The sequence below is a fragment of the Coregonus clupeaformis genome, chromosome 35 (assembly GCF_020615455.1).
Source record: "Coregonus clupeaformis isolate EN_2021a chromosome 35, ASM2061545v1, whole genome shotgun sequence".
NCBI lineage: Eukaryota > Metazoa > Chordata > Actinopteri > Salmoniformes > Salmonidae > Coregonus > Coregonus clupeaformis.
In genome coordinates, this window is record NC_059226.1 from 8,918,705 (window position 1) to 8,937,732 (window position 19,028).

The window sequence follows — 19,028 nt, forward strand, 5'->3', positions numbered from 1 at the left end:
GTAATACATTACTAATAAATAATCATTGGGAAGCCTGTCAGTATAAACCCTAGAGGAGTTGAGGAAAATTGAGAAAATTGAGCACTGTAAGGCTTCAGGTGTAATTTGATCACAATGTGAAAATAAGATTAAGATGATGCAATTGAATTGAAATATCGATTTATCAATCTGAAATTGTTTCAATAGCCACATTCTAGAGCAGTGTCAATAATGCTGTTTTATTTGACCTTTAACCCACTAGAGTCGATGTCCGCGCCCTGCAGAAATCTAAATAGCATAATAAAAACATCCCCATAAAAATCTGTCAGTTTAAGCTAGAGATATCTGTTTTTGCATTGGATGCGTCTCAATCCACTGCATCAGCCGATGTCGCACTTCTGCATCTGCGGTAAAAGGTGACAGAGCTAGAGCAGTGTTTGTCAGACCATGAGACATCCCGAAAATCGGTCTTTTCACAAAATCGTCTGTAGCGTCCGAACGGTTTGGCTATAAAACTGTTATGACCCCTCTCTCACGAACACGATAGTGTTCTCCGATTTGCTCTACGACCCCCACAAGCGTGGGACTCGTCTGAAGTCGGTACAGCCAATCTGCCAACTTGTAGCGTCCGAACAGTTTGGGCTACACACTAATATGACCCCTCTGTGGATAGGTGAGACTCTCACTCTCACGTACATGTCGGTTGTTTTTCTCTAGGCCTCACAAGACTCGTCTGAAGGTCTGGAAGTATATATGGAGACTGTTTAGTGCCAAAAATAAGGGGTTAAATTATAATAATGTTTCCTGATCTGTCTTATATCTCTCAGATATAGGACAGACACTTCAGAACAAACTTCCTTTAGATTTTTTGGGGGGACTATCTGTTGTTCCATGTAGTGAATCTGTTATTATTATTATTATTTGTTTTTTTTGGGGGGGGGATCTGTTATTCAACATATGGGCTAATAGTAGTGAAACAAAAATGTTTAATCAGATATGTTTTTTATGTATTTTTTTATATACTTCAAGGGGTCGTAAAGTTCTATCTCAAATAGCAAATTGATCCTTGGTATGACCTTCTTAAAAAAATTCCAACTGACTTGTTGGAAAGGTGGCATCCTATGACGGTGCCACGTTGAAAGTCACTGAGCTCTTCAGTACGGGCCATTCTACTGCCAATGTTTGTTTATAGAGATTGCATGTCTGTGCGCTAAATTTGATACACCTGTTAGCAACGGGTGTGGCTGAAATAGCCAAATCCACTCATTTGAAGGGGTGTCCACATACTTTTATATATATATAGTGTATGTCTCAAACTTTGTTCTCACAGATGGAAAGACAGAAGTAGGGTTGGGAGGGACCTCGTACAATGCTCATAGGGTAGCCACAAAACAACCACATCCTCAGTGACACTGCAGCAGATGACGACTTTCAATATGTCAGATATGTCATTGTGCCCTGAACTTCATCACTCAGTCTGTGACACAAATTAATGAATTCATTTGGCTTTAGAAATAATCAAACAATGATGCCATGTGGCATGGTTAGCAGAATCTGTCAGAACCAATAAGGTAAGAATACTATCTGAATAGTATTTTTCTGAATAACATGAATAACATTGAAGTACAATATCCTTATTCTATTGTTAGCGTTGTCTATCATTAGATTTCTTTGTGTGGGGTTTGGTGTTTTTGTAAACGCATTTGTTGCTTCCATTTATGGACTTAACCTTTGCTTGATATATAAATTAAACTTGCTCCTTCTTCTCGACTCCAATACAATACTATATATTTGTTTCATACACTTCTAGTAATGGTTACTTTACTTCAAGCAATGAACTCCAACACAAGGACAAATGTGATCTCTTGTTTTTCAGGCTTTCAGGTGCCATTGGTGATATCAGTTATTGAGCAGAACAGACTACTGTCCATTGTTGCCCTCATGGCTGTGAAGCAACTGCTAATCACCTCACTGGTGTTGTGTTACCTGATTCAATACGGCAAGTTACACTTTTTCTCATCTATTATTTGTGCTATATATTGTATTGATTTTCAAGTGATGTATTTTCTCAAACACATATCTAGATAGTTTGTTATATTAGAAGGAAATGTTTTACCACATCAGGGTACCAGCAGAGCCTTATATAGACTATGAGTCTGGGCACCATGGCACTGGCATCACACTGACCACATCATCCTTTTCCCCTGCATTCACAGTTGCATGTTTCTGCAATGTCACCTGCACCACAGACTACATGACATCCCTGAACTGCTCCTGCTCAGGCACAGTGCCCTCATCTCCCATTCTCCTTGAGGCAGAGTGCAGGTACACACTGTTCTCTGTCACTGCTGTGTTTCTGGCCTTGCTCCGATAGGTTTAAGAGATCACGTTTATACATGTTTATGTACTGTAAAGTTTAAACATGTCATTTTAAGAAAAACATCTGAATGTTACATAAACCTTTTCATATTTGTTTTTTGTTTTCTCACAAAAGCTGTATTTTAATATTATAATCACTCTTCTCTCTTTTCAGAGATTTTGACGGGCAAGTGAATGCTAGCTGTGAAATAACACCCTCACAAAGATGGTGCATAATACAACCAGAAGGTTTTGGCATATACATAGGCTCTGACACTACTTGCACTGCAAGAGTAAAGCACACAGGAAAAGAAGACAAAATGAAAACCAATGACTCAACTGACTGGAAATTGTATCAATTAGGTAAGTGGAGTAGGCCTATGTCTTAGGATGGTTGGTACTTTCCCCTGAACATTGCCTCTGATTCAATGACAAGATATGACATGAATAAGAAGTGTTTATCATTAGCAGTAACATAATCTTATCAACCGCTTACTGGATTGAGTATGGTGTCTTAAGACCTATTCTGCTGTGACACATTTTTATCAACAGTTTGAACTTTGCACAGCTTTGAAATGACAGTGTTGAACAGTCTTTACAATGAGGATTATTGTGTGGTGGGGACTGTGTGTCCTGGGTTCTTATGTATCACCCGCATTTGAAAGCTAATATGGTACAAATGATTGAGCTGTGTGCACTTGAATCCATGCCTTTTTCATATAATGGTTCCAACCCAAGCTTCTCTGCCTTTTCTTCCATAGTGAAGCCGCAGCATCCTGTCAATGTGCAAGTAACAGAGAACATTGACAGCTACAACATCACTTGGCAGATGGATGAAAACACTTACCTTGATAAACTGTTCATGTACAGGGTGCGGATTAGAACAAAACATTATTTAAAGGTAAACTAAATATATTTGCTATGTTACATGTTTCCAATAAAATGTTACAGTATGTGAAAGACCAGTTCCCTCAAACTGTTAAATATGAGTTTTTCTTTTGACCTACAGGATCCAGTCTATTACCCTGTAAGAGAGGACCGGAGGTACCAAGTGCTAAACAACCTTATACTGCAACCAGGAACTGAGTATGTGGCAAATGTCCAGGCCTCAGTGAACCCTGTGTCCAACTACCAAGGTCCCTGGAGCGAATGGAGCTCCACCGTAGAATGGAGGACTACAGGTACATCAATGCAGCAAGTTTAGATTTCACTGATCTGCGTTACATGATCTTCCTGGATATATTGGATTGGGACTTCATTTTTCAGGTTATAGTAATGTATAAAATGTTTATCTCTTTCTATACACTATGTGTATATTTACAGAAGGGGATGATAAGTTTTGGTGGCAGTGGCCCGTTTTACTGACCATTGTCCCCTGTTTGATCCTGTGCTGCCTGTGCTACCTCTTTAAAATGTGAGTATGCCTTATTTATGATCATTCAGGCAACAGTAAATGTTTGCTATTGAACATTGTTTTTATACAGATAAGCATTTTTGATCAGACACCAACGTGTAACCTCAATTTCTTCAGGTCTGCCAATAAATTAAATGTTCTAGCCTGGTCACCATCATATGTGCTATATCCAACTTCTCTGACTTTCGTCAGATGCCTTGAACAAACACAACAGTTGGCTAAAGCACAAATTGATCTGTGAACAGGCTAGAAATGTTCAGCCTCTTGGTGTTTTTACAGAAAGTGTGAATACACTACACTTTCCTGACATAACCTCCCACATACACAGACACCACAGCTGATGCTCTTTACTTGCAGATACACCATGTAGATATAGGGGTTAGAAGACACAGGAAGTCAGAGCTGCTTCGACATTATTATTACACCAAACCTAACCAACGATAGCACGGTGGAGGTGTCATACACTCTCAATTACACCACTTACCCTTTAAAACACATTATAACACCTGCATAGAGAAAAATTCCATCCTCCAAGAAATGAAAAGTGAAAGAGTATTTGTGAAGACCTGAATAGTTCTGCTTATGTCACTTTCACATACATTACATTCACATATAATTTCCTTTGTGAAAACAACTTTCCCTGTTTGTCATTTTGCCTCTACATCTCTTCCCTGCAGATTGTGGCCGAAGAGGCTACACTTGATGAACTATTCCCCAAGCCCAGAGGACTTTTTCAAGCCTCTCTACCACACATATGGAGGGGATTTTAAGGTAAAAAAATACAGGCAAAACAAAAATAACTAATTGTGTATGCGGGACTTGTTCTAAACCCCTCCAGCAGGTGTTGCCTATAGGGGGAACTTCAGCATTGCCAACAATGGGACTTTCCCATTATCAAATCCTACAATGACTACACAAATGAGGGGGGCATTAGAATGACTCAGTCTGCAGGAGCTTCAAGGGCTTGTTTTTCAATTCATATGTGGGTAGATGCTCAGTAGAAGTTGAGATGATGATCACCCCCCAATGGAAAATACCACAGGTAGAAATCTAAACTCAGATGTTTGCTAGGGTTATATTTAAATATTTTCTGCTTACAGGATTATTTTATAAATATTCCAGAAAGTCAGACAGGTTTTTAGATTTGTATTTTTTATTTATTATTTACAAAACAAATGACACTCCACTATGCTTAGTGAATAGTAAAAACATATAATTTTTAACTGTAAAAATGTATTGCCTTTTGATGTGGCATGAATACAACCAGGCATTATGTCTTCATCTGATTAACCAGGCTTCCCTCCAACCTTTTATGCGAGTAAAGTATGTCAGATAAAAATGTAATGACAGGCTTGATGGAAACGGTAAACTTTCCAAATGTCGACTAAACAAAATATGCTAGACAAGGTGAAATCTTTTTGTGTCGGTAAAATGAATTATGCGAGTAATGTCGGTGGAAACGCTTTTCTGTGCAAATATCAGGGGGGGCCTGAGTGAAAAAGTTGTATAACCCCTGGGCTAGAGCGCACACTATATTTACTAGACACGCTTATCCAGAGTGATATACAGGAGCAATTAGGGTTAAGTGCGTTGCACAAATGTACATGACCGATTTTTCATGTAGTCGATTTGGGGATTCGAACCAGCGACCTTTCGGTTACTGCCCCAACGCTCTTAACCGCTAGGCTACCTACCACAAATTATCACGGAAATTATTTTGTTAGAAAATCATGAGATGAAAATGCGATGGAAACCCATTTAACTTGTATTTTTTATTGGGTACATGGGAATCTAAACGCAAAATGTATTTTTATGTGCACTACATCATCATACACAGCCTTTTATCTGCAACAAGTCAATTTGATGGAAACACATCTATGGGAAAATGCGCATATTTGTTTTATGGGGATTTTTTAATATTCGCATGAAGATCTGTAGCCAATTTCTTCAAAAAGTAGGCTACCTGCGCACGTTTGTCCACAAAAATCATCCCAGCATCCAAACAGTTCACTGTGCACCCGCCATTTGAAGAATGGAAAGAGATGTCTATTAGGCTACAAAACACCAAAAAGTGCAATGACATTCTGTGATTATCATAATATGTCTACTCTTGTAGCCTGATGCATCTTGCTACCCACTCGCGTCTCGGTCTCGGCCTCCGCCAGTCATCTCTGCCTTGGCAAAATGTCATTGTTCACACCTAACCTAACAGCATTTTGGAGCGTAGACCTATACCGCACGTTTTTAAGTAAATTCGCTCATTTCTATTGCGACTGACAGGCGGTAAATTATTGTGCCATCTTTGTTTAAATTATTGTGATGGGCTAATGTTTTACCGGTGTTGCGTACTGCCACGATTTATTTTGCTGGTACTCTGTACTGGACCATACCGGCTTACTTTCACCCCTGACTATAATTATATCCTGATGAAGGAAACAAATGTGTTGATAAAAAACATTGCAAGATCAACAGCCTCTGCCACCTAGGTCTAAAGTGTAAAGCATTACCCTTTATCACCAGGGGCCTCATTTATCAACTCTACCTACATTTCTTATTAAATTATTGCATACCTGGAGGTCCTAGGATTTGTGTATGCAACAAAATATATAAATCAGAGCCATACTATATTTGTGAACTCGGGAACGAGCGCTACAATCCCACCTGGAAAACGCCCTCCATTCACTTTTTATGGTAACAAAAATACCATAATTTGCTGTATGGTTTGGAAATGTTGGAACTAGGCCATGTCCGTTTCTACAAGAAAGCGCAATAGCAAATTTGAGCACATTTCTGTAGAGGTGTGGGCAGAATGTTTTAACCCATCTGTTCCAAAAAATATCCCAGACATGCCACTATGCAAATCTTATGCCATTAGTAACCCTCAGTGTAATCCATATTGCTTTTTTATTATTATTGTATTGGGAAAAGTACAGTGCCTTCAGAAAGTATTCACAACCCTTGACTTTTTCCACATTATGTTGTGTGACAGCCAGATTTTAAAATTGATTAAATTGAGATTGTTCTTGTCACTGGCCTACACACAATACCCCATAATATCAAAGTGGAATTATGTTTTTAACAAATTAATTCAAAATGAAAAGCTGAAATGTCTTGAGTCAATAAGTATTCAACCTCTTAATTATGGCAAGCCTAAATAAGTTCAGGAGTAAAAATGTGCTTAACAAGTCACATAATAAGTTGCATGGACTCAATGATTTTCAATTGACTACCTAATCTCTGTACCCCACACATACAAACAATTATCTCTAAGGTCCCTCAGTCGAGCAGTGAATTTCAAACACAGATATAACCACAAAGACCAGGGAGGTTTTCCAATGCCTCACAAAGGGCACCTATTGGTAGATGGCTGAATTTAAATATCCCTCTGAGCATGGTGAAGTTATTAATTACACTTTGGATGGTGTATCAATACACCCAGTCACTACAAAGATACAGGCATCCTTCCTAACTCAGTTGCCGGAGAGGAAGGATACCTTTCAGGGATTTCATCATGAGGCCAATGGTGACGTTAAAACCGTTACAGAGTTTAATGGCTGTGACAGGACAAAACTGAGGATGGATCAAGAACATTGTACACTCCACAATACTTACCTAATTGACAGAGTTAAAAGAAGGACGCCTGTACAGAATACAAACATTCCAAAACATGCATCCTGTTTGCAACAAGGCACTAAATTAATACTGCAAAAATGTGGCAAAGCAATTTACTTTTGGCCTTAATACAAAGTGTTATGTTTGGGGCAAATCCAATACAACACATTACTGAGTACCACTCTTCATATTTTCAAGCATAGTGGTGGCTGCATCATGTTATGGGTATGCTTGTAATCGTTAAGGACTGGGGAGTGTTTCAGGATAAAATATCAACTGAAAGGGAGCTAAGCAAACGCAAAATCTTAGAGAAAAACCTGGTTCAGTCTGCTTTCCACCAGACACTGGGAGATTAATTCACTGTTCAGCAGGACAATAACCTAAAACACAAGGCCAAATCTACACGGGAGTTGCTTACCAAGAAGATAGTGAATGTTCCCGAGTGGCCGAGTTACAGTTTTGACTTAAATCTACTTGAACATCTATGGCAAGACCTGAAAATGGTTTTCTAGTAATTATCAAAAACCAATTTGACAGAGCTTAAATAATTTTTTTAATAATAATGGGCAAATGTTGCACAATCCAGGTGTGGAAAGCTCTTAGAGACTTACCCAGAAAGACTCACAGCTGTAATCGCACAGTTGATAATGTACGCACAGTTGATAAATGAGGCCCCTGATGATAGAAGTGCCTTTGGCAGCAATTACAGTATTGACTCAGGAGTGTGAATACTTATGTAAATTAGATATTTATGTATTTCATTTTTATTTTGTTTATCAAAAAATTATAAAAACTTGTTTTCACTTTGTCATTATGAGGCATTGTGTGTAGACAAGTGAGTAAAACATATATGTAATACATTTTGAATTCAGGCTGTAACAACAAAATGTGGAATAAGTCAAGGGGTATGAAGACTTTCTGAAGGCACTGTATGTGAAAAAGTATGTTTATTGGGAACATACAGTGCTATGCCTATAATAAAATTAACATACATTAACCCCTATTCCTCAGCCCCAATATCTATGTACCTCAACCCACTAACCCCACACACACCTAAACCCAATTATCCACACACCCCAACCGTTACCCCAATGCCCTTACCTTAAGACCCACATGCCAATACGCTAATATTGATACAATCAAGTCCTGATACACCTGTATCCTAGCCCTATAAGCCCTATTTCTTACCCATAGACCCCAGTTCCTTTGCCAAAATACCTCATCCCTGTTCCTTGCTAATCTCAGCCCAGTTCCCCACTTTGCCTAGGCCTGTATTCCCCAAATCATGTCATAGATAAACGCATAATACAGTGGTATAACACATGTGCCCCAACCCCACTCACTTTTTTTCCTACCACAAACTTCCTGCCAGACAGTATTTGAATAGGCAAATAGACATCCATCCAGACCCATTGCCTTTATGAGCCTTGTGTATCCCTACACCCCATTACCCATATAAACCAAGTAAATCCATGGGCACACTCATATTGAACAGGTCTACCCCAGTGCCCAAGCCTTAACATTCATACAAACCAGGTCTACACTTGTACTTCAGAACCAGAATTATTTTTAGTTTTTTGACCACTTTTCTTTATTTGTTGTCTTTTGGGGGGGGGCTACAGGTACAAATTCAAATTCATATAATTTTATATTCTGTTCATATCATGTTTTCCATTCATTATTTCACACGTATATATTTGTGTTGTTACCTGTGGGCTCAGAAAGAAAAAAATATTTTTTTATCATATTAGAGTTGAAGTAATAATAATCAGAATGTAAAGGAAAATAAAACGAAAAAGAAGTGGGCCTCCAAAAACCACCCCCACCCTCCCATCCCATTCCCCCTACCCCACCCAGCTAACATGTCTCCATCCCACCACCAAATATGATTATGATTCAGGCCCATATAATAAAAGTCAAAGAAACATAGTCTACATGCTGCTATGCTATCTCCTTGCCAGCTGCAAATGCATCTATTTTATCACTAGGCTATGTTTTTAAGCTTCTATTAGCCTACCATTATTTTAATTCCCTTGTGTCATACGCAATAGTCTTTTTTTTGTGCATATGCACCATTGATAAATGAGGCCCCTGCTGGTTTCTCAACTGCAGTTACATCAACATCCAGTAGGGTTAAGTGATGTCCATGGGGAAATTAAAGCCTTGCATAAAAACAATCATTTGAGATACGCCAACATTGAAAGAATATGTTTAGAGAGAGACATGTATTTTGTGTCTGAAGTCAGTGAACAACCCATGGTGTCAAAACAAACACAAGTGCCTATTCAGAATCCCATTATCAATTTGTACTGGGCTGGGCTTTGGTGGGGCACAATATGGACTTGGACTGAGATCAGTCCAAATATCAGTCCAAAAGATCCCTTTTCATATCATCCATAGAAGAACTATTGCACACACACACACATGCACACACATTACACAAAACAAATAGATGATGATAAATCATTATGGATAGATGTAGATCATCTTTTCATATAAGATTGTGAAAATGCAAGTATTTAAAAAGAGCACTGAAGTCTTTTACTTCCTCTGTGGCTGCAGAGAGTCTGGCATGAGGTTATAGGCAGAACTCCAGTAGCTAAACCACAATCATGCAAGCTGTCCTTTGAAATTCTCTTTAGAAAAATCTCAGAAAAAGACTCCAAGAAGTGTCCATGTCCAGGGCCGTAACTAGGATTGAGTTATAGTGAAGTCCCAATTTTTTTTTTTAAGTTGAAGCTTATTTACTGCATTTCTATACAATTAAAAAACGTTAAAATGTTATTCGGAAAACAGCAAAAATAAGCAAAAATGACCCCAGCTATTATCACCTTGGCTGCTGTAGGTTCATTCACCTCAATCGATCTACAAACACATAGCCTATTAGCAATACAACTGTAATGTTATACCTCTGAAAGGGGGGAAATATGAGAAATGATTCTCACTGACACATAGCATCAGCGATTGTTCAGTCAGTTGTAATGATCAAATCATTAAATCATCAACTCTTCACATACTAAAATTTCCTCAAATTACATACACTGAGTTTACAAAACATCAGGAACACCTTCCTAATATTGAGTTGCACCGTCTTTTGCCCTCAGAACAGCCTCAATTTGTCAGAACATGGACTACAAGGTGTCGAAAGCTTTCCACAGGGATGCTGGCCCATGTTGACTCCAATGCTTCCCAGAGTTGTGTCAAATTGGCTGGATGTCCTTTGAGTGGTGGACCATTCTTGATACACATGGGAAACTGTTGACTGTGAAAAACCCAGCAGCGTTGCAGTTCTTGACATACTCCAACCGGTGCGCCTGGAACCTACTACCATACCCCGTTCAAAGGCACTTAAATTGTTTGTCTTGCCCATTCACCCTCTGAATGGCACACATTCACAATCCATGTCTCAATTGTCTTGATGCTTAAAAATCTTTCTTTAACCTGTCTCCTCCCTTTGGTCTACACTGGTTGAAGTGGGTTTTAACAGGTGACATCAATAAGGGATCATAGCTTTCACCTGGATTCACCTGGTCAGTCTATGTCATGGAAAGAACAGGTGTTCCAAATGTTTTGTGCACTCAGTGGATAGTGTTCACATTTGTATTCCTAGGCATTACTAATCAAGCTCTGCACAAACATACATCCAAATGGAGCACACAGACAGTGGTGTAAAGTACTTAAGTAAAAATACTTTGAAGTACTACATACAGTGGGGAAAAAAAGTATTTAGTCAGCCACCAATTGTGCAAGTTCTCCCACTTAAAAAGATGAGAGAGGCCTGTAATTTTCATCATAGGTACACGTCAACTATGACAGACAAAATGGGGGGAAAAAATCCAGAAAATCACATTGTAGGATTTTTTATTAATTTATTTGCAAATTAAGGTGGAAAATAAGTATTTGGTCAATAACAAAAGTTTCTCAATACTTTGTTATATACCCTTTGTTGGCAATGACACAGGTCAAACGTTTTCTGTAAGTCTTCACAAGGTTTTCACACACTGTTGCTGGTATTTTGGCCCATTCCTCCATGCAGATCTCCTCTACAGCAGTGATGTTTTGGGTGCTGTCGCTGGGCAACACAGACTTTCAACTCCCTCCAAAGATTTTCTATGGGGTTGAGATCTGGAGACTGGCTAGGCCACTCCAGGACCTTGAAATGCTTCTTACGAAGCCACTCCTTCGTTGCCCGGGCGGTGTGTTTGGGATCATTGTCATGCTGAAAGACCCAGCCACGTTTCATCTTCAATGCCCTTGCTGATGGAAGGAGGTTTTCACTCAAAATCTCACGATACATGGCCCCATTCATTCTTTCCTTTACACGGATCAGTCGTCCTGGTCCCTTTGCAGAAAAACAGCCCCAAAGCATGATGTTTCCACCCCCATGCTTCACAGTAGGTATGGTGTTCTTTGGATGCAACTCAACATTCTTTGTCCTCCAAACACGACGAGTTGAGTTTTTACCAAAAAAGTTATATTTTGGTTTCATCTGACCATATGACATTCTCCCAATCCTCTTCTGGATCATCCAAATGCACTCTAGCAAACTTCAGACGGGCCTGGACATGTACTGGCTTAAGCAGGGGGGACACGTCTGGCACTGCAGGATTTGAGTCCCTGGCGGCGTAGTGTGTTACTGATGGTAGGCTTTGTTACTTTGGTCCCAGATCTCTGCAGGTCATTCACTAGGTCCCCCCGTGTGGTTCTGGGATTTTTGCTCACCGTTCTTGTGATCATTTTGACCCCCACAGGGTGAGATCTTGCGTGGAGCCCCAGATCGAGGGAGATTATCAGTGGTCTTGTATGTCTTCCATTTCCTAATAATTGCTCCCACAGTTGATTTCTTCAAACCAAGCTGCTTACCTATTGCAGATTCAGTCTTCCCAGCCTGGTGCAGGTCTACAATTCTGTTTCTGGTGTCCTTTGACAGCTCTTTGGTCTTGGCCATAGTGGAGTTTGGAGTGTGACTGCTTGAGGTTGTGGACAGGTGTCTTTTATACTGATAACAAGTTCAAACAGGTGCCATTAATACAGGTAACGAGTGGAGGACAGAGGAGCCTTTTAAAGAAGAAGTTACAGGTCTGTGAGAGCCAGAAATCTTGCTTGTTTGTAGGTGACCAAATACTTATTTTCCACCATAATTTGCAAATAAATTCATAAAAAATCCTACAATGTGATTTTCTGGAAGTTTTTTTCTAATTTTGTCTGTCATAGTTGACGTGTACCTATGATGAAAATTACAGGCCTCTCTCATCTTTTTAAGTGGGAGAACTTGCACAATTGGTGGCTGACTAAATACTTTTTTTCCCCACTGTAAGTCGTTTGGGGGGAATCTGTACTTTACTATTTATATTTTTGACAACTTTTATTTTTTCTCCACTACATTCTGAAATAAAATAATGTACTATGGCTGCCCATAAATACATTTAAAAAAAACAAGAAATTGTGCTGTCTTGTTTGCTTAATATAAGGAATTTGAAATGATTTATACTTTTACTTTTGATACTTATATTTGAGCAATTACATGTATTTGCTCAAATATATGTAACTGCTTGCTTCCCCTCTCTCTCTCATCTGCTTAAGTATTTTAGATACTTAAGTATATTTAAAACCAAATACTTTTAGACTTTTACTCAAGTAGTATTTTACTGGGTGACTTTCTCTTTTACTTGAGTCATTTGCTATCAAGGTATCTTTACTTTTACTCGAGTATGACAATTGGGTACTTTTTCCAACACTGCACAAATATGATTCTATTATCACATTCACATGAATTATTAGAATATTACTTATGATTCTGTATTAATTACATTTACATTTACGTCATTTAGCAGACGCTCTTATCCAGAGCGACTTACAAATTGGTGCATTCACCTTATAGCCAGTGGGATAACCACTTTTTTTTTTTTTTTTTTTTTTTTTTTTTGGGGTGGGGGGGTAAGGGGGGGTAGAAGGATTACTTTATCCTATCCCAGTTATTCCTTAAAGAGGTGGGGTTTCAAGTGTCTCCGGAAGGTGGTGAGTGACTCCGCTGTCCTGGCATCGTGAGGGAGCTTGTTCCACCATTGGGGTGCCAGAGCAGCGAACAGTTTTGACTGGGCTGAGCGGGAACTGTGCTTTCGCAGAGGTAGGTAGGGGGGCCAGCAGGCCAGAGGTGGATGAACGCAATGCCCTCGTTTGGGTGTAGGGTCTGATCAGAGCCTGAAGGTACGGAGGTGCCGTTCCCCTCACAGCTCCGTAGGCAAGCACCATGGTCTTGTAGCAGATGCGAGCTTCAACTGGAAGCCAGTGGAGTGTGCGGAGGAGCGGGGTGACGTGAGAGAACTTGGGAAGGTTGAACACCAGACGGGCTGCGGCATTCTGGATGAGTTGTAGGGGTTTAATGGCACAGGCAGGGAGCCCAGCCAACAGCGAGTTGCAGTAATCCAGACGGGAGATGACAAGTGCCTGGATTAGGACCTGTGCCGCTTCCTGTGTAAGGCAGGGTCGTACTCTCCGAATGTTGTAGAGCATGAACCTACAGGATCGGGTCACCGCCTTGATGTTAGCGGAGAACGACAGGGTGTTGTCCAGGGTCACGCCAAGGCTCTTTGCACTCTGGGAGGAGGACACAATGGAGTTGTCAACCGTGATGGCGAGATCATGGAACGGGCAGTCCTTCCCTGGGAGGAAGAGCAGCTCCGTCTTGCCGAGGTTCAGCCTGAGGTGGTGATCTGTCATCTACACTGATATGTCTGCCAGACATCCAGAGATGCGATTCGCCATAGGGGAGGATTCAGCAGGGAGGAGAAGGTGGCAAAGAGCTTCCTAGGGTTAGAGGCAGATGCTTGGAATTTACAGTGGTAGAAAGTGGCTTAATATCAGTGATGTAGTGCTAAAAATAAATGTGAGTAATGGATAAGATGAACATTCACCAATATAAACGAAAACATATGACATTTTTATAACTGTATTGTTTGCATTTTGATTGCATTTTAATGTAGGCCTATATGGATGATAGGCCATGTCGAGATGTTCATATTGAAATATATCTTATTTTTTAAAGTTCCTAACTTGTTTGATAAGATTAGCACAGATATGGGGCCCAGACCCCACGTTTGGGAACCACTGTACTAACTTCTCTCTCTGCTTGCTTCCCCTCTCTCTCTCTCATCTGCTTCCTCCTGCATGCATTGGAGCCTGCCTCAGCCTTGATCACCACTGAGCGCCACACCAATGTCTCAGTAGCATACTCTCTGTAAAGCAAAGTTATTATGATAACTTAGTAGCCTATGTTTTGCTCCTGCTGAGGTAGGCTCCGTTTAACGTTAGCTTCTTACTTCATCCTTCTAGCTGGCTAAGTAAAACTAGCCAGAGCCCTTCAATGTTGATTAGTGCTATCCGGGGTCCTTGGGACATCCCTACCCTAACCCTAACCCCTACCCTAACCATAAACCTTACCTAATCCTTACCTTAACTATTTTACACTTTAACTATAATGCTTTAGGGACGTCCCAAGGATGCCGAATAGCTTGATCCCTTCAACGTTACTGCGATATAAGTCTCTGCCGGCAGCTAGGCAACTGACTGACTGACATATCTAGAAGCGACTATTTACCAGTTGTGCTCTCATTCTCAGAGTCGGTTTTTGTTTGTTTGAGGGATGTTTGTAGACACCGCAGGAGTCGCAGGACGGTTTTAAAATTGCCTTTTGTCCGGCATCTCGCAAACACTGTCAGCAGCCGAGCAGCATCTCTAGTTTTGCCTACTCAACTGAGCCGACTCCGATATCGGGTAGTTCGATTCACGTCTCAGGCCCCGGCCTGTACCGCTAGAGGGCGGAGTTATCCGTTTGAGAGAGTGGTGAATGTGCTACTAAAAAGGCAAATCTGGGGGACGAAGGTGAACATAACGAACACACCACTGTTCACAAAGAAGCAGGCACGATTAGAACTCGGACAGATCGTTCTCATTTTAAAATTTCGTAATTTAGCAGACGTTCTTGTCCAGAGCGACTTACATTAGTGACTGCATACATTTAATACTTTTTTCTTCTTCTCCTCCGTACTGGTCCCCCCGTGGGAATCGAACCCACAACCCTGGTGTTGCAAATGCCATGCTCTACCAACTGAGCTTTGATCAATGCTGGGAGCAATATTTAGATGTTGACCCATAATTGAGTTTCTTTATTGTGTACAAAATATATTGTAGCGACTTTAACCCAACACCTAGCGGGACCTCTTGTTGCATAAAATGGTTAAGGTGTTGGCTTGACAGTCGCTGGACCTGCGTTTGAGTACCCGTTGGGGCTAACCTCCCCACCAAATTCGCAATATTGGTGTCAGAAGTGGGATAGAGCAAGGGTGGCTATCAGAGAGACGTGTACACGTGAGGGATTTGGTGTGGAGACATGCTCTCCCGAAGGAAGTTGGTAATGTAGCTGTTGCTGGACCTGGGTTTGAGTCCCAGTCGGGGCTACCCCCTGAATTCGCTTCGGTGTCCTCATATGTAGTTACGGCCATGTCACATGACAGTCACACCATTTCAAAAGATTTAGCAGGCAGGAAAAAGCTAATGAAAGATAAACCAGAGTTACTGGAACCTGTGAAACATCCTCTTGCAACAGCCCACAGATATGAGACACTGATCTTGCAAGCACTAAAATAACTGTAGATTGGTATCTTCACTTCTCTGCAATACATGAGACACATCCGATCGTATATCTGCTCAACCTAATGTAAACCTAAACAAATCTTTTTTTTTATATAAAGGATGTACTTTAGGTTGCCCTTTCACTCAGCAGTATACATTTTTCTGAACTGCACAGATGTTCTGTGAGAAGATCATAGTTATAAGGATGTCCACAGGGTTTGGTTATAGTTGAGGAGCATGACATAGCTGTACTAACTATGCTGTCTTATAGCATAAGCTCAATGTCAGTGATGAACACACATAAAGCAAGTCCCTGATCAGGACAGCGGAGTCACTCACCACCTTCCGGAGACACTTGAAACCCCACCTCTTTAAGGAATACCTGGGATAGGATAAAGTAATCCTTCTACCCCCCCTTACCCCAACCCACCCCCCCACCAAAATAAAAAAATAAAAAAAAAACATTGCAAAGTGGTTTTCCCACTGGCTATAAGGTGAATGCACCAATTTGTAAGTCGCTCTGGATAAGAGCGTCTGCTAAATTACGTAAATGTAAATGTAATATAGTATAAAAATGACCTCACAGCTAAAGAAAGCATTTTGTCAATATATGATAAGCACAGTCAGGTAGATGTTTTTAAAATGCCCTCTCTCTTTAGCTCTCTGACAGCTGTTAGTGGTGCAGTATGGCCACTTACTGCTGTCTTTTCAAATGAAAAACAGTGATTGGATTCTGCTGAATTGCTCTTCACCCAGATAAGGTATTCTCATGCAAAAGCTTGACCATGCATATCTGTGGACAACATCTTGCTCTAGAAGGGTTCAGAGTTGTGCAAAATAACTGCCATCAGTTGCATAACCATTTCTAAATGTTCACTAAATGTAAACAAAAATAAATAAAACATATATAAGGTAATTCTTTCTGTGATCGATTTTCATATTGACAACTGAAGTTACCATGACCTGCTACCAATAACAGAGATAAGCTCTCATTCAACCTTTTACATTCAAGTGTAGCTCAGTTGGTGGAGCATGGCACATGCAACACCAGGATAGTGGGTTCGATTCCCGGGACCACCAATACGTGAAAAATGTAAGCATGTATGACTAAGTCACTTTGGATAAAAGCGTCTGCTAAGTCCCCTGTAGCTCAGTTGGTAGAGCATGGCGCTTGCAACGCCAGGGTTGTGGGTTCGTTTCCCACGGGGGGCCAGTATGAAAAATGTATGCACTCACTAACTGTAAGTCGCTCTGGATAAGAGCGTCTGCTAAATGACTAAAATGTAATGTAATGTAAATGGCATACTGAATGATCCTATAGAGGCAAGGCTTTGTTTCTGGACAGGGCGGGCCTACCTTTCACCTCAAATGTACTTAATCATCCATTTTATCATTATATTTTGCAGAAATGGGTTGGACCTGTCTTCATCTTCAGTGAGCTGGATCCCTTGGAGAAAAACCCATCTACACAGATGATGACTGAGAAGCAGCTAGACATCCTCGGGCTGTCCAGGCTGAGCGTGGAGGAAGACAGCAGCAGCAGTGGGGACCAGGGCACCTGTCACTCCGCTGGACACATCTCCATCGATACTGTGATGGTGTCTGGGGAGGAAGGAGCTTTGTCAGGGAGTTCTTGGGAGACCTACAAGTGCAGCCAAGGTGGGGGAAGCTTCTCCCAATATACTGGAGGGAGCAGAGGAGGTATGGACAGTGAGGTGGAGGGCCCTCTTGGTGCTGGGGCAGAAGAGGAAGGAGGGTTATGTGGGGAGAGTGGAAGACGGGCATCAACGGGCCTGCCTGCTATGGAGTGGCAGCTCCAGCTACAGGCCCGCAACAATCAACCAGAGCAGATTTCATTGGTCTCAGAGGACGGCTACCCTCCCATGATGCTGGATCTGGACAGTGTGGACACCATTGACAGTGGAGTCTTTGTTGAGTCTGACTGTAGCAGTCCTGTGAACACTAACTTTGATTCTGAGGAGCAGATAGACTCTGCTTTACTGAGTGGGGTAGGCAGTTCCCCTTCTGAATATGTCAAACAGTGGATGACAGGTAACACTATGCAAGAGGACCCAACCAACTCAGGACAGAACAGGACAATGTGAGTTCTCCCTCATCTCCTCTGTCACTGACAGTGCTTCAGCATATTTGTAAAATGCCTTACTCTCCCTGGCATAGGTATATTGTTCATATTGTCATCATGTTTTAAAAAAAAGTGGAGTATGAATGATTTCTTCCCAACATAAAGATTATTTGTCATGGTAATACAATAATATTGTCTGACAATAGTTGTGAAGTTTTGGCCTTCATGTAATTAATTATTTTATACGGCTTCATTTCTCATGCAATTTCCATGTAGAAAGGGTTTTGTTTTTATATCATGTTAGTTGTGCATCTAATGTTTCTTATGTATGTGACAATGGATCCATTGTGGAGTTTGCATTCATTTTCAATCGCTTGTTAAATCTTTAAAGGGACAATCCGCAGATGCTACATCAATTTTTTGACTTAAACATTTATTATATAAACTCATTTATTAATGAAGAATATAACTTTTAAAAGCCTCATGAGCTTAGTTCAACCCCATCAGAACCCAAAATACATGCTTGTTTTATTCCAATGTTTGTAAACATTGTAAGTGGAAACAAAAACTGTATAGCCTCAAAATATGCTTAAAACTATTATTTGTATTTATTGGATGGTCATTCCTTGCATCAATAGTGCTGTCTATGAATTTATGAGTGGTTACATTTCTCCAGGCCCATCCCTCAGCTTTTACCAAAACAGAGGCTGGTGACCGCTTTGTTTTTGTTTCAACTGAGAATTGCCCACTATTTCTTCTCATATGCATGATGAAGTCCCATAGTGGTCAAATAATTCTTATTAGGTTATGGGAGCATTCCAACATTCAGATATTAGTCTCCTTTTTCTGTAAGATACATAAATGCATCAGAAAACAGATTTAGGTCTGCTTTAATGCAGTATTGTCAATGTATGCAAACTAAATAGACCATTTCTCTTTGCCATTCTCATT

At 40.6% G+C, this 19,028-nt stretch overlaps 1 protein-coding gene across 2 annotated transcripts; it reads left to right on the top strand.

The window, feature by feature from the left end:
* Window positions 1-1,410: 1,410 nt before the first annotated feature.
* On the top strand, window positions 1,411-18,589 carry LOC121550907 (interleukin-21 receptor). Of its 2 annotated transcripts, XM_041863346.2 has the most exons (9): window positions 1,411-1,550; window positions 1,856-1,978; window positions 2,196-2,304; window positions 2,513-2,700; window positions 3,099-3,238; window positions 3,347-3,518; window positions 3,661-3,751; window positions 4,429-4,522; window positions 17,401-18,589. In XM_041863346.2, the coding sequence occupies exons 2-9, from the start codon at window positions 1,921-1,923 to the stop codon at window positions 18,097-18,099; spliced, it is 1,551 nt and encodes a 516-aa protein (XP_041719280.1). In that variant the 5' UTR covers window positions 1,411-1,550; window positions 1,856-1,920; the 3' UTR covers window positions 18,100-18,589. The 2 variants fall into 2 exon arrangements, with proteins under 2 accessions (XP_041719280.1, XP_041719279.1); XM_041863345.2 differs by having other exon boundaries at window positions 1,856-2,304.
* The last annotated feature ends 439 nt before the right edge of the window (window positions 18,590-19,028 follow it).